The 17,228-nt window shown below is 42.0% G+C and overlaps 1 protein-coding gene across 6 annotated transcripts in view; it reads right to left on the reverse strand.

Annotated features, from left to right (window-relative positions):
* The window catches only part of LOC148852744 (MAC/Perforin domain-containing protein), a 57,266-nt gene that overhangs the window by 7,177 nt on the left and 32,861 nt on the right, over window positions 1–17,228 (reverse strand). For all 6 annotated transcript variants that reach the window (XM_088945979.1, XM_088945975.1, XM_088945978.1 and 3 more), the window contains 3 exons: window positions 10,558–10,626; window positions 10,180–10,366; window positions 8,722–8,888 (listed from right to left, as the gene is read on the reverse strand). In XM_088945979.1, the coding sequence (XP_088802105.1) occupies window positions 8,722–8,888; window positions 10,180–10,366; window positions 10,558–10,626 (423 nt within the window). The remainder of the gene's footprint in view (window positions 1–8,721; window positions 8,889–10,179; window positions 10,367–10,557; window positions 10,627–17,228) is intronic.

Raw genomic sequence — 17,228 nt, forward strand, 5'->3', positions numbered from 1 at the left:
GTCTCTTCCTACTACACAAGAATTAAAGTGTATCAAAGATGAGAAATTGGACATTAATAGATATGGTCCGAACACTCCTCATCCACTTAGAGTTACCCATATCCTATACACTGTTGAACTGGGTTCCAACCATGTCGATTCCTAAGACTCCATATGAACTTTGGATTGGCAAAAACCTAGTGTCAAACACTTTATAGTGTGGGGTTGTCCAACACATGCCAAAAATACATGTATAAACAAACTGAAATTCAAAACCAGCAATTACCTATTTGTAGACTACCTAATGACTCAATTGGGTATCTATTCTATGACCCGAGTGAACAAAAGGTGTTTGTTAGTCAAAATGCCCACTTCTTAGAAGAGGATTGCATACACCCTCAACAATACCCAACCTAGAAGATCTACTTGGGTATCTAAACTTGTTATACGTTTTGGCTTATGATCCAAAAAGTTACTTGATAGAAGCCATGGACAATGATAAAGATCCCTTGACTTATACAGAAGCTATGTTGGACATAGACTCCTTGAAGTGAGTAAGACCTACAAAGCTCAACTTGTGGTGAAAGGTCACACTCAGAAAGGAGTCAATTATGAGGAACCCTTCTCGCCTACAACCATGCTTAAATCCATTAGGATACTATTGGCTATAGTTACACACTACGATTATGAAATCTCGCAAATGGATGTCAAAATTGTGTTCTTGAATGTCAAAACAATGGGAATGCTTTGTTGCCAAGGGCCAGGAACACATGGTGTGTAAACTGAATAGATCCATATATGGATTAAAGCAAACTTCTACAAGTTGGAACATTTGTTTGAATCAACAGCCAAACAATTTGATTTTGAGCAAAATCCGGATGAACCCTATGTTTACAAAAAGACAATGGGATACAAAGTTGCATTCTTGGTTCATATGTAAACAACATTCTACTCATTGGGAATGATGCAGGAATGTTAACAATGGTGAAGGTATGGCCTTCGCAACAATTCCCCATGAAAGATCTTGGAGAAACTTCTAATATCTTAGGACTTTGACTCTATAAAGAAATCAAAGCAGTTAATTGGATTGTACCAATTTACTTACATTGACATGATTTTCAAAAGATTCAACATGCAAGATTCTGGTAAGGGATTCGTTCCTTTCAGACATGAAGTCTCCAAAGGAATTTCACCTAAAACCCCTGAGGAGATGGAGGACATGAGAAAGGTTCCCTAAGCCTCTATCGTAGGGAGCATCATGTATACTATGTTGTGCACTTTACCTAACATTGCTCAGGCCGGTAGTACTGTGAGTAGATATTAATCTAACTCAAGACGAGCATTGGACAGCTATGAAGAACATACTAAAATAACTACGAAAAACTAAAGACCATTGTCTTGTCTTTGATGGTAGTTCAATACAAATGATCGGTTATACAGATGCCAACTTCTAGTCTGACCTAGATGATGGAAAGTCTACATCTAAATACATATTTATATTGGGATCCTGTCCAGTCAGTTGGAGAAGTAGCAAACAAGTTTCTACAACAGACACAACTACCAAACCTGAGTACATGGCCACAAGTGAAGCTGCCAAGGAAGTAGTGTGAATGAAGAAATCTATCCAAGAATTAGTAGTACCATCCAACACATCACCCATTCCATTATTGCATGACAACACAAGAATCATTGCTCAAGCAAAGGAACTAAGAGCCCACTTGAAGTCAAAGCACACCGAAAGAAAATATCACATTCTACGAGAGATTGTTGGTAAAGGAGACGTCAAAATTTAGAAAGTGAGTGTTAGAGGAAAATGTGATAGACCCATTAACTAAGTACCATATTTCTTTTAGGGGTGGCTATCGGTATTTTATTCTGTTTGTGGATGATTATTCTCAACACTCTTGGATATATTTGATGAGATCATGTGATAAAGTATCTTCTTTGATTAAATAGTTCCATCAAATGGTGTTGATGTAGTTTGGGGTATGAGTGGAAGTGTTTAAATCAAATAATGCCAGAAAATACTTTGAAAAAAAACATGGCATCATACCCCTATTAGAGACAGTGTTTTAAAAGGCGTGGGAGGCGCACCTCCAGGCGAGGCACAGCCAAAACGCCCCGAGGCATATGCCAGAGGCGCTAATACCTCTGAGGCGTACACCTCAGGTGCAAGAGGCGTACACCTCTTGCGCTTTTTTCATGAGGTGTGCTAGAGGCGTACACCTCTTGCGCCTCATGCACACCTGTTATGAAAATACTTGAAAAAAAAAAGAAAAAAGAAAAAAAGGAAAGGAAAGGAGAGGAAAAGAAAGGAAAGGAAAAGAAGGGAAAACAAAAGAAAGGGAAAGAAAAGGAAAGAAAAGAAAAGGAAAGGGAAGGAAAGAAAAGATAAGGGTAAAGAAAATGGTTTGCCCCTTGCCCCTTTGGCTGGGGGGCTTCGACGCCTTTTAAAACACTGGCTGGGGGGCTTCGACAAGACACACCCCCCTTTGAACTACTATTATGCACCTTTATTCTTCTTAATATAAAAGATTTTTATTAAAAATAAAGAAAAAACGAGATCCCCCCTTCCTCTTCATCCTCCTACCCCCCTCCTCTTAAGAAGGCTTATGCCTCCTTGTGTTCAGGAGGCTTATGCCTCTTGCGTTCTGAATTACGCCTCACACCTCTAGGTAGTGGAACGCCTCACGTCACGCCTCCGCATTTTAAAACATTGATTAGAGCATGAAGTAGTCCACCAGAAAAGTTGTACATACACTCCACAACAGAATGATGTACCAGAAAGGAAGAACAAAAATATTGTGGAAGTGAAAATAAACATGATGTTGAGATCTGTAGTTCTAATTCGTTTTTGGAGTGTAGTTCTTACAGCAGTTTTTTAGATTAATCGGATGCCTTCTCGTGTTCTTAGATATAACACTCCGTTCAGCCTTCTTTTTCCTAAGGGAGAGATGTTCCACATTCCTCTTAAGGGATTTTGGATGTGTATGCTTTGTCCATATTCCTGGTCCTCACCGCTTAAAGTTGGACCCTAAGGCGAAGAAATGTGTCTTCCTTAGGTATACAGGAAATCATAAGGGATATTGTTGTTATGATCCAGTCTCCCAAAATCGGTATGCTACGATGGATGTCACCTTTTTTGAGTCCACACCTTTTTTCTCAAGGGGTTCTTCTCAGGGGGAGTGTTTTGGGGAAGGAAGTGAGCAATCTATACCACTTCCTATTCTAGCTCCACTATCCACTCCAGTGTGTAACCCGCCTACTCCACGCACTTTGCCACCTCCATTGCGTCCTGCCTCTCAATGTTTTAAACAATAGCACAAGAAGGTTGATTCCACAACAGAGGAACCGATGACACTCCCTATTGGCTCATCGAAGATTCTAGGTTCGACTAACACAGATCTAGGTATGCCCCTTGTTTCCTCTGATGGTTTAGTTCCTATTGATACCACTACCTATGCTCCTAACACCATTGCAAATAACCTTGATCTTCCTATTGCACTCCGTAAAGGGAAGAGGAAATGTATCGCTCATTGCATCTCACCCTTTCTTTCCTACAGTGGATTATCTCCTTCCTACTGGGCCTTTCTTTCTTTCCTCGACTTTGTGTCTATACCTAGGAGTGTTAGTGAGGCTATCTCCAAATCCAAACCTGAGTGGAAGATGGCTATGCAAGAAGAAATGAAAGCATTGATTAAAAATCAAACATAGGAGATTGTGGGATTTACCTAATGCATGAAGACAGTTGGATGTAGATGGGTTTATATAGTGAAGTATAAGGTAGACGGAAGTATAGAGAAAGATACAAGGCGAGGTTGGTTGCAAAAGGGTACACTCAGACTTATGGCATAGATTACTTGGAGACTTTTGCACTAGTGGCAAAGATGAGTTATGTTTGAATTCTTCTATCACTAGCAGCTACATACTCTTAGCCCTTCTCCCAACCTAATGCGAAGAATGTTTTTCTTAATGGGGACATGCAAGAGAAGACTGGTGCATTCTTTGTAGATCCCATGGTGAGGATTGTAATCATCTATTTTTATCTTGTAGTGTAACTACAGAGCTCTGGGCTTGGCTTCTTTCTTTGTTTGGGTGTAGTTGGGATATGACAGAAGAAGTAAGCACAAGCTTTAACCCTTCTTTTTTCTCTTGGCCCCATAAAAGAGGAAGAAAAATGTGGAGGTGCACGCGAACAGCATTGTTATGGACAATGTATTGACCTACATTATGTACAGGTCAATACATTGGTTAAAGACTCTAGAATTATTTAACCATTTCTCTTTTACTGATTGTTGGAAGGATAGGAAGTTAGTAGCAAGTTGTTCTTCCTAGAAGGTAAGGGTAATGACTAATTGGGTCCCCCCTCCTCTTGGTTCTTTGAAGCTGAATTTTGATGGGAGTAGCCAGGGTAACCCAGGTCCCTCTGGGATGGGAGGTATACTGAGGAATGAGGCTGGAGAGGTTGTCTTACTCTACTCTAGCCCTTTAGGTGTTGGGAACTCTATCAGGGCAGAACTGTTAGCTGCAATACAAGGAATACTTCTTGCAAAAGAAGTGGGCGTGGAATAGCTTTTGATCGAAGGAGATTCTAAGACAATGGTGGACTAGTTAAATAATCCTAAGGATGTCACTTGGGGCTGCAAAAATGAGTTAAAGAAATTCAAATGGTTGACAAGAAATATGTCTATAATAGTAAAGTGGGTTGGGAGATCAGCTAATGCATTTGCCGATGTCTTGGCAAAACAAGGGGTAAATAGGAAAACATTGTTCTGAGCACAACTGTAACCATTGTTTAACATCAACATTCATGTATTTGTTGTAGTTTTTGTATTTGCTTTTCGGAGAGGCGGCCCCTCACACCTCTAAGAGGATTTTCATGTAACCAATCATTAAATTAATGGAAGATGATTTTACTTATCAAAAAGAAATGGGGACTTGCAAGAGGAGGTGTACATGGCTCTTCAAGCTGATTTTTACAATGATGTGGCTAAAGGTAAGGAGGGGATCACTGGTGTCAGTTTTGATATTGCATTGGTCGCTTTTGGCTATACTCATACTAAATATGATCATACTCTGTTTGTGACAAGGGGATCACTGGTGTCAGTTTTGATGTAGTCATAGGAAATGATTTGCGTGGGAATGAAACCTTGAAGAAGAACCTACACAAAGAGTTTGAGATTAAGGATATTGGGGATCTGAAGTACTTTCTTGGCATTGAGGTGGCAAAGGGCAGCTGATACACCTATTTAGCAAAACCACAAGATAAATGCTTCAGAAGGTGAACTAGTGAAGGATGTTGGAAGGCATTAAAGATTAGTGGGCCGGTTGCTATACTTGTGTATGACACAACCAGGCATCTCTTATGCAGTGAGTGTGGTGAGTCAATACATGCATGCCCCACGAGTTCAACATTGGGAGGCCATTGACAGGATACTTTCCTATTTAAAGGGGCACCTAGGTAGAGTCAATACATACTCTATTTGTTAAAAGGAGGATGTTTGATGACCATGGACATTGAAATTTAGAGGCTTACATAGATGTTGATTGGGCAAGGTGCCTAGATGACAAAAGATCTACATCAAGAGTTTGCACACTTGTTGGAGGTAATCTAGTTTCATGGAAGAATAAGAAACAATCAATTGTATCAAAGTCAAATGCAAAAGCTGAATATAGAGCCATGGCACATGGTGTTTCAGAGCTACTTTGAGTCGAATCCTTGTTATGGGAGATTGGATTCGAGACCGAAGAACCTATGATGCTATACTGCAACAATCAAGCAGCAATTAACATTGCCCACAACCTAGTTCAGCATGACAGGACAAAGCATATACATGTGGATAGACACTTTATAAGGGAAAGAGTGACGTCCGAAGAAGTGTGCTTACTATATGTTGCATCCGACTTGCAGCTTGCTAATGTTTTTACAAAAGGTTTGCAAGAAACAAGCAGGAGCATGATCTACACAAGTTGGGAATGTGCAACATCAATTTCCCAACTTGAGGGGGAGTGTTGGGTTTTGGGTTGATAACAGTTGTTTTTATTTACATAGCATAGTTAGTGAGTTATTGAGTCCAAGGCCCATTAGTTTATGATTAAGTTAAGAGTGTTTACTTAGCTTTTACAAGTAGCCGACTTACTAAGGGCATGCTTGTCTTTGTATTCAGTTTTTATTTGTGAGTATATAAGCTAATGAAAGGATGACCAAACCTAATTTTGGCTTCTCCCATTCTTTTCAACTTCCTCTCCTCTTTTCTTCTTTGCACAAACCTTCTCTTTCCTTTCTCTTTCTTACACAGATTTTATATCAAAACAGATTTTCTACACTTTTCTACTCAAAGAAATCTTCATTAGCTTCAAAAGGAATAGAAAATATCTATTTATAAAGTGGCTTGTGTGGCCTAGAATATTGCTCACCATAATTACAAAAAAGCCACTCCTTTTTTGCTCATCAAGAATCATTACAACCAACAACAAAATGTTTTTCACCATTGGTTGTAAAAATGTGTTTGCTAGAAGGAAGAGGATAAGATGACTGACCACATGTAGCCTCCACCATATGATTGGAAGCACCAGAATATATTATCCACAAATGACTAAGAGAAGCACAATAGTAGCTATGCTTACTAAACAAGCCAAAAGCAAAAAAAGCAGAGGAGATTGTAGAGCACATTATTTGTTGAATCTTTTCTTTAGTCAAAGCATTTGCAACATCTGTCTTGGTCCGAGATGTAGAGGTCGAAACATCATCTGCTCCTTCAACTGAAGTCTAATATGCCTTGTGATGACTCTTCTTCCCACCACATTGATTCCCTTTAGGTGGACGTGTGAGGCTTTCTGTAATGATGTGACCAAATTTTTTGCAGGAAGTATTTCTCTTTTTACAATGAGATATCACATGGCCGAATTCCTTGCACTCGTAACACTGCACCCTAGATAAATCCTTTGGTTTGGACTTGTCAGTTGCTAGGAACATAGCATCTAGTTTATCATTTTTCGCATTCATTTTTATTAAGTAATCATTCTGGTTTGCTCTTTGAGTAATTCATCCAAAATAGTATCAAGTGATGGTATAGTGTGCCTACACAAGATGTTTGATCTTATTACCTCAAACTTAGGTTGGGGGTGTATCAAAAAGTGCATTACTTTCCTTCTATCAAAATGTCCCTTCAGAGTCTTCATACAACAAGTTGAGGATATCTCACCCATGTGAATAAGCTTGTACTCTTTCCATTGATTGAAGAACCCTATATAATATTCCTAAATTTTCCTTTCGCCCTAGCTATTGGAAAATATCTCAGTTTTAATCTGATACAATTGTGAGATGTTGGACTATTGATACACTTCCTCCGAATAATCATACATCTCCTTGGTTGTCCGAAGACGCCTCATAGGATGCTATCTGGGCATTATTAATCTTCCAAGTTTGCTGCCCCTTTGCATCAATCACTTCAAGCATAGTAGTTGATCCATCAATATAACCCCACAACCCTTTGCCTTCAACATAAAACTAAAAATGGAACTACCACAAAGCATAGTTGGTTCCATCAAACTTAACAGAAAGAACATCACTTCTTTTAGATGCCATAGTGAGAGAAACAAAGAGGAAAAGGGTTCTAACAAGCTGAAACAGAAATATGAAGAGTTTGTAGTCCAAAAAAAGAAGGTTCTCAGATGAACCGAATAAAGGAAGTGATCAAAACCCTAGAAAATCAACTCCGAATCTCACTAAATTTCTAGGGTTGTAAGAACAGTCTAGGGCGACACCAGATCTAAAATCTCAAAGTAAACGGAGCAGTAGTTTGAGAGAAAACTTCGAAAAAACTGACCTGATGGGCGTTTCAGTCCAGAAAATCTAGCTTTCTTGTCTGGAACAAAACAATCCAGGAAGAAAGAATATAATAGTCCGAAATAGTTGTGAAGTATACCCAGCTCGATGCTGAATAAAAATGATTTAATTCTAAGATCAAAGCCAAATAGAATGAACCTCGCGTGAACAGTAATGTGAATAGTATCCGTGAACAGTACTCGATTGTTAGTCTTTGTTCACCAAACTAATTCCCACACTAAACCTGCTCTAATACCATGTCAGTGCAGTTCATACAAGAGAGCACACAGCAGATTTGGGGTGTGTCTCATTAAGGCAACCACACCAAGAAAGAACTATTGTCCTTATATAAGTTATGTACAAAAATAAAGAATAGAAAATTACTGATACTATAAGAAAGTAAAATTACTATTCAACCCTCACTTTCACTATCTCTATACAAATTGGAATCTATAAAAGGATATCTAAGTTCTCATGGATTGTCTATAAATAGTCATCAACATTGCAATACAAAAGGAAGATTGACTTGATCAAAAGATGTTCAATTTAGTCAATTCTGGTTGTTGCCAAGAATTTTTCGCTTTTTTCCTTCTCTCTCTCTCTCTCTCTCACCTATTTCTTCTTGTAAGTAATTATCTCTTTAGTCTTTGCTGTTTATAAAACAGCAAGAGTTCCTCCTTTTCTTTCTACTTTCTTGCTCCTTCACCACATACAGCCCACCACCGGATCTACAATTTGTAGAATGTGTATCCTGTCCTACATCGCTGTTACAGAATTGAAGTTGAATATGATGAAGAAAGCTACACTATTCAAATTTTCAACTCCTACTAGACAAAGTCCAACTAAAATGTAGATCATATACACTACAACATTAATAAAGGATTAATAGAAAAAACAGAAAAAATAAGATTTACCGCACTGGTATTAACATAAAGCTTGGGACCCATAAAACTGAACTGCAGAGTTGCAGTGCGCTGCTGCCTACATTGTGGACCAAGAGGAAGATCACTGAATACCGGTGCCCATGGCCTCGGTAGTTGAAATTCCAAAAACTGATGAAGCTCTTCAATGTGGGGTTTATCTGCAACCAGAAGCCAGGGTTAACAATCATATCATCAAGTGACAACAGCAGATCGCTGATTTTTACACATTTGTTTTTCCAATAACTAGTAAAATGCATGGCAAATCTTTCACTGAGGTCACATTTGAATATGAAAATATTCACACTTACACCTGAAACTAGAAATTGAAGTGATTATGCCCCTATTAGTTCATCTGGTTACACCTCTGATAAGGCTACTTCTACCTGAACTTAGGCTCTGATTTATAAGAGATTGAATCACAACTTATCACTTAAGTTGTATGCACAAGTACTGCCTTTTCTGAATTGACACACTCTGATGAAAGGGACTTGTGCAGCAGCTTGAAGTTCCACAGGAAAAGGGAAGGAACTAAAGAAAGAAGAAAAATGCAGAGAAGAGATAAAGACAGAAGATAGGCATACAGGAAGACAGACATCAATAATGTGTCAACAAAGAAAAATGATCCCTCCTCAAGCCATAAGATCCAAAAGTTTCAGAAAAACAAATTTCATTGAAAACAAGTCTCCACTAATCTTTTTTGATTGGTAGTCAAATAACCTTCTTCACAAGCTCCTAAAAGAGAAAACAACTACTTATAGAGAAACAAGAAACCCAAACCCTATTGCTAGTCAAATAACCTAAATCAACACGTTGGAGTCCAACACTCCAAGTACATTTGAGGGCATATATGCAACATTTCTTTATTATTTCCGATCTTATTTGATTTAAATGAACAGCTAATGTACAAGATGAACAACATTTTTCTATCAATTGTTACTTAGTGACAAAGGCAACATTTTTTCGCATGATATACAATATCAAAGTCATTTTTATTTCATTTTTATTAATAATACATAATGTTCTAATCATTTTTAGTTCAATTCATAATGATGTTCAATATCTGAATCAAATCCAAGTCTGATAAGAATTTGATTAATATCTGACAAACTAACGATCCAAATTTGGATCTAAATATGTCCAATTTGATCCTATCTGTTTGCAGTCAGCATCTAGTTTTCCTTTCAGCTGATTTAAATTTAGGGCTTAAAAAATTCTGGCTTGGCTTAGGAATTTAAGGTGATATGGTGATGAATGATAATCTGCTGGAAGATCCATTTGATGCAGTATTGCAGTTAGGTGATCAACAAGCTTCCCATGTCTGATACAAACCCATTCAGAAAATGCAAGATAAAATACATCCTTGTGAAAAAACTCTGACCCGTTATAGTTGGGACAAAGCTTAGATGATGATGATGATGATGACTTATGAAGAGTGCAGATCATGCTTACATCGTAAATAAAGATTGACGGCATGGCTCAAGAATCCACTCCCAGGGACTCCATTCAAAAGGGATGTGATGGGGATAAAAGACATTGAAATCACACCAGGATGTTGCTGGACTGTGTTTAACCACAAATTATGAGATAGGGTTATATCATCAGTTCCCCCTCTCCTCTTGTAAATGAATGTAATATCCTGCAATTAAATTAAAAAAAAAAAATGATAGGTGAGGATTAGTACTGTAGTAATATCCTGCAGTTAAATAATATGTAAATAAAACTATAATTAAGGTCAATGGGCCTCAATGGCTTTCATTATATATCTTCAACTAGAATACACGGCAAATGTCACCCAAAAGTAAATCCTTGTGTGAATCAACTTGATACCTCCTTATGTGAGCAAGAACTTGAGATGTTGGTCTCTGCAAACCTTAGCCGCTGCTCCCTAATCTCAAACTAAAAAAAATGTCATCATAAGTTAAACAGTTGTGTAAGGAGCCCTCATATAATGCTTTCTTAAAAATAATATGATAACCAAAGTTCATAATGATGATGGTAAGATGACCAAAGTTCATAATGCTTAGGTTTCTCTTGATTCATCATCCAGTAGTATTTCATAATATTTTTTATTTTGTTTGGATCAATTTAGGCATGAAAAAGATCATTTCTAGTTTATTGGTGCATGGTATCAAATATTGATATTGTTGAATATGTTGGCCAATTTGTGTCAGAAAATGACCCCCTACCAACAGAAACAATCTATATAATATTAAAAGTATAGGATGCAGGTCAAAAAGTTATTAATTTCAGTCCATGTTGTAACATATCAATTATATCAGCCCATATGGCACAACTTTGCAAACATATGGATATCCCTATTTCCCGTTGTAAAGGTAAAAGGCTCTATACTGGACATCCTATTTACCAACTTGCTTCATATAAATCTCTTTTTTCCTAGAATTAGCAACTTTATCTCCAAGTCGTTCCAGGGTGCTATGTTTGAGCTGGACTAGAGGACAAGTGGACAACAATGGAAGAACATCAACCTTGCATGTGAATAGTAACTGGAACTCATGTACCGGACGTATCTGGGTTTACACCACTAAATATATCAAGGATGGTTCAGTGGACCAGTTGCTCATCTACTCTCCAAGTGATTTACAAAAACATGGCATAAACTATGCAGAAACCTTTTCTCGGGTTGCCAAGTTAGCTGCAATTCAAATCATAATTTCCCATGCAACAACATATCAAAACTAGTGCCTTTTAAAGCACAAGAGGATTTTTCATCCAAGGCATAAAGGTAAAGCCTGCACCTTTTACAAGCAAGGACAAATTTTTAAAACTTTTCAAAATATAAATTTTATTCAAAAACAGCAAACTTAATTTTAAAAGAAACTAGATGTTTTGAAGAGCCTATTGGCTCAAACTAAAATACATAAAGACAACATATATAACATATTCACGGTAAAAAATGTAGAAATAAAATCAACCATAACACATAAAACATATTCAAGCACTTGATAATTCAAGCATTTAAACTCTCAATCAGTTTACTTCTCTCCCATTTGCATTGCTTCATGTACCTAATGTGATGTTAAACATCCTGCATTCCTATTTCTATGAGGTCGCCTATCCACCAGTAGACTTATTTACCAAGGCCCTTTAATGCAAGTCCAAAGAAGTTCATAAGAGGGTCCTAAATTCTTGGCCTGTATACAGAGAAAATAGTTTGGTGACTTTAGTTGTAGTTGTGATAAAAAAACAAAAGAAGTGAGGAAAAAGGGTGAAATAAAAAAGAATAGAGATGAGAAGGAAATTCAGTTGAGACACAGTCCAACAAAAGAGAAAAAGGAGAAGAGAGAAGAAACGAGGTCTAATAGAGAGAGAGAGAGAGAGAGATTCTAACTATTCTCTCCCTCCTATTGACCTTTTGTTTATTAAGTTTCTGATAAAAACAAAATTACAAAAATAGCCTTCAATCGTTACATAAGGCTAAGAAACAAAGGGAAAAGGACACTAGTGCCCTGACAACTAGATTTTAACACTTCCCCTCAAGCTGGAGCATATATATCATAAAGCTCCAGCTTGTTACATATGTAACCCTGTTATGAGCACCCGCACCACACGGCAGCAGTTGAGGCAGCAACGCGCACACGACCGGCACCGCACGGCAGCGGCACCATGAGCCACGCGCACGCACTACGCGGCAGCGGCACCGCGCGTAGCACTACACGCACGCACCGCACGGCAGCAGCACTGCACGCAGCACCACGCGTGCCGTGCGGCAGCGGCACCATGAGCCGCACGCACGCACACCGGCAGCAGCAGCAGCAGAGCGGGGCCCACACGACAGCTCATAGGGTGGGCCCACCCTTATCTGGACACGTCAAGAGACGTGCCTTATCCCTTATCCCATTCTCCCTTATCTTATCCCCTATTCTTAGAAGGAATTGTAGTACCATTAAAAGTAAGTAGTCTAATTAGAAGTAGGAGTTTGAGTCCGTTTAGGACTAACCTAGCCGAATCCAACAAGGAACCCTCCTCTTGTAATCTCCTATTTAAGGAGATGCCATTATTGAATGAGGATATCGAATATTCAGTCAAGAAAGAGAGTAAAGGAGAGTTCGGTGATCACTTGGACAAATCACCCACGAGATAGTCAAAATAGGGCCTGTACGCAAGGCCAAGGGCAAGGAAAGATCTGAGGTTCCTACGGTGGAGCGACCCGTGATGCGATCCTACGCTCGGGCCCATAACATCTTGGTATCTGAGCCTACCGTCATGAGGGAATAGGAGCCGTTGTCTTTCAGAGTCCATGAACTGGAGCATAGGCTCACAGAGAACAGTATGGAGGTCCGAGAGGTCAAAGATGACATTCGGGAGTTGCGTCGCCTGTTAGAAGCGTTCCTCTCCAACAAAGAAAAGAATTCAGAGGGACTAGCCTCTACCAGCAGTCGCCGCACGGACGGGACAGAATCAGCCAACGAACATCAAGCCACCGCACCGACGACTGCAGTTGTCCCCAAGTACAGCCGGCTTGAATTTCCATCTTACGACGGCACCGGAAACCCATTAGGTTGGTTGTACCGCTGCGAGCAGTTTTTCCGCAACCAGTGCACGGATGACAAAGACAAGGTCAGCCTGGCAGCCTTCCACCTTACGGAAGAGGCACAGCTCTGGTTCTATCCCATGGAGCAAGAAGAACCTGGGCTCAGTTGGGAGCAATTCAGGTCCTATTGCCTCCTCAGGTTTGGACCCCCGATGATGAGCAACCCGCTGGGTGAGCTAATCAATCTCAAGCAAACGGGAACTGTAGCTGAATATCAACGCCAGTTCCAAACCTTGCTTGCCAGAGCGGCCTCGGTTAGACCAAATCAGCAAGTGGACATGTTCACAGCAGGGATGATAGAACCCTTAAGGGTAGACGTAGAGATGCAGCACCCCCCAAATCTGGTTACGACAATGAACCTCGCCCGCGCCTTTGAACGGAAGATGCAGCTTACTCACGGACCCTTCAGCATTGGACGACCAGCCACGACTTGGGCACCGTCAAGGCCAGCGGGAGTGTCTATCCCTGCGCCCAACAGGGAGTAGAGGACCCACACCAGTAACCCCTCCAAATCAGTATCACAGACAGGGAGCAGCAGGGTGTCACCCCCCATCCGGCGTCTGTCCCGAGCCGAGATGGCAGAACGACGCGCGAAGGGGCAGTGCTTCAATTGCGATGATCTATACTCCGCAAGGCATAGATGCAAGAAACTATTCTGCCTTCTAGTAGACGAGACTAAAGAGGATGAGGAAGAGCCATCACCAACTGAACCCGAGATCTCACTTCACGGAATCACAGGGATCAAAACCTCCCAGACAATGCAACTAAGGGCGCTAGTGACGGGGAAACCCGTGCGCATTCTGGTAGACTCCGGAAGCACCCACAATTTCATCAGCAATTAGGCGGCCCGCAAGTTAGAGTTGCCCATGGAAGTCAGGCCACAACTACAGGTAGCCGTGGCGAACGGGGAAAGAGTTCACAGCCCCGGTATCTGCAAGAACACCAGAATTCATGTTGAAAAAGAGTTCTTCCGAGCATATTTATTTGTACTATCCTTGGACGAATTTGACATCGTCCTAGGCGTCAAATGGCTAATCACGCTAGGCCCAATCCTGTGGGACTTCGCTGCCCTGACCATGACCTTCCACTTGGATGGCAAACCGGTTACTTGGCAGGGAACCCGGACAAGGACCAAGACACAACTACATGCACTCCAGGGGGAGAATTCGCGCACAACTGATGTGGAGAGACTTCTCACCGATTACTCAGTCGTTTTCCAAGAACCCAAGGGCCTCCCACCTCCTAGAGCCTGCTACCACCAGATCCCTCTAATAGTAGGGTTAGACCCGGTCGTGGTTCGGCCCTATCGCCACCCCCACCGACAGAAAGATGAGTTGGAGAAGCAATGCACAGATATGCTACAACAGGGGATCATTCGGCCCAGCCACTCCCCTTTTTCCTCCCCAGTTCTGTTGGTACCCAAACAGGATGGGACTTGGAGATTTTGTGTGGACTATAGGGAACTCTATAGCCGAAGCGTCAAAGATAAATTCTCGATCCCCATCGTAGATGAATTATTGGACGAACTCCATGGCGCACAATTCTTCTCCAAATTAGACCTCAGGTCAGGCTATTTCCATGTCAGGATGTCTCCCGCAGATGTAGAAAAGACAGCCTTCAGGACGCATCATGGCCATTTCGAGTTCCTAGTTATGCCATTCGGCCTCTGCAATGCCCCTTCCACATTCCAGGCCCTGATGAATGAAGTCTTCCACTCCCACCTCCATAAATATGTACTGGTCTTCTTCGACGACATCTTGGTCTATAGCAAGATGTGGGTGGAACACATTCAGCACCTGCGGGTCGTGCTCGAGCTCCTAAAGTAGCACCGACTCTTCCTTAAAAGATCCAAGTGATCCTTTGGGGAACACCAAGTCCTTTACCTTGGACATGTAATCAGCGGGCAAGGTGTAACTGTGGACAGCTCCAAAATTCAGGCCATCAAGGACTGGCCCCGGCCACAATCCACCAAGGCCCTCCGTGGGTTCCTAGGGCTAACAGGGTACTACCGAAAGTTCGTACAGAATTACGGCCTGTTAGCAGCCCCGCTTACCAACCTGCTCAAGAAAAATGCCTTCCATTGGGATAGCATAGCCGATGCGGCCTTCGTAAGCCTAAGGGAAGCCCTCTCTTCCACACTAGTCCTCTAGCTACCAAACTTTGATCTTGAGTTCACAGTCGAGTGTGATGCTTCCGGCACAGGCATAGGAGCCATCCTTCAGTAGCAAGGGCACCCGATAGCCTTCTTCAGCCGCAAGCTAGCTGACCGCCATCCCAAATCACCCGCCTATGAACGCGAAATCATTGGCCTAGCCAAGGCAATACAACACTGGAGGCCATACTTGTGGGGCAGACCCTTTGTCGTTAAAACAAACCACTACAGCCTCAAATACTTGCTGGAACAACGACTGACCTCTTCCCCACAACAACATTGGGTCAGAAAACTTATGGGTTTCGATTTCCGGGTGGACTACAAGGCAGGATCCCTGAACCGTGCAGCAGATGCCCTGTCCCGACAAGAAGAAGATAGTATGCTCCTCCATGCGATCTCCCAACCACGAGCCACCCTGCTAGAAGACATTCGGAACACACTACCACAATCATCTGAATGGAACAACCTGGTCCAACAAATACAGTCAGGGTCTGCTAACCCGAACTGGTCTCTCCATGATGGGCTGGTATTCTACAAAAAGAAGATCTACCTACCCGCCGATTGCCCCCTAATCCCCTCCATCATCGCCAGCATACACCACTCGACACACATGGGCATTCAAAAAACGTTGCATCGTATTCACGCTAACTTCCACTGGCAAGCTATAAGGGCCTCGATGCGGGACTTTATCCAGAACTGTGCAGTTTGCCAACAGCAAAAATGGGAAAATCTACACCCCGCAGTCGGGGGGAAGTCAGTCTTGTTCATAGTAGTGGACCGGTTCTCCAAATATGCTCACTTCCTCCTTTTATCCCATCCTTATACCGCAGTCTCGGTCACCCATGCCTTCTTCACCCACATTTTTCGCTTACATGGACTCCCCGAGTCCATCGTCAGTGACCGGGACCCGATCTTCACAAGCACATTCTGGAAAGAACTCTTTAGATTACAAGGCACGGCCCTCGCTTCTCCTCCCCTACCATCCACAGTCAGACCGCCAAACAGAGGTGGTGAACCGGACAATTGAGATGTACCTTCGCTGCTTCATGGGTGACCAACCACGGTGCTGGGTGGAGTACCTCCCATGGGCTGAATACTGCTACAATACATCCTATCACTCCTCCCTTGGAATGACTCCCTTCAGAGTTGCGTACGATCAAGATCCTCCACGCCTTCTGTCCTACGAGTCGGGCTCAACGCGGTTGGAAGAAGTTGACCGCAGCCTCCAAGCTCGCAATGCCCTTCTGGCCAAAGTCTCCTTGCGCTTACAGCAGGCGCAAGCACGTATGAAACACGCCTACGATCGGCGGTACCACGAAGTCACCTTCAAACCAAGGCAGTACATTTGGCTGAAACTCCGACCATACAGGCAGCTGTCTCTTAGGCGTCGGGGGCCCCCTAAGCTAGCCCCAAATTCTATGGGCCCTTCAAGATTCTAAGGAAGATAGGAAAGGTAGCTTATCAACTCGAGCTCCCGGAGCATTGCAAGATCCACGACATCTTTCATGTGTCCCTCTTAAAGCTTTATGTTGGCACTCCTCCCGACCATGTGCCTCCCCTACCCCCTTTGCAGGACGGCAGACCTATCCTTCAGCCCTGCGCCCTCATTCGGTCCTGCATCCATCAAGGCACCTTCGAGGTTTTAGTAGAATGGGAGGGACTACCTCCAGCGGAGGCGACCTGGATCCCCTGGACCGATTTCCACAACGCCTATCCAGACCTCAAGCTTGAGGACAAGCTCGTAGTCCAGGAGGGGAGTGATGTTATGAGCACCCGCACCACACGACAGCAGTT

This window comes from Nelumbo lutea, chromosome 5 (genome assembly GCF_056320005.1).
Source record: "Nelumbo lutea isolate HS-2025 chromosome 5, American lotus-T2T, whole genome shotgun sequence".
In the NCBI taxonomy this organism is placed as follows: Eukaryota; Viridiplantae; Streptophyta; class Magnoliopsida; order Proteales; family Nelumbonaceae; genus Nelumbo; species Nelumbo lutea.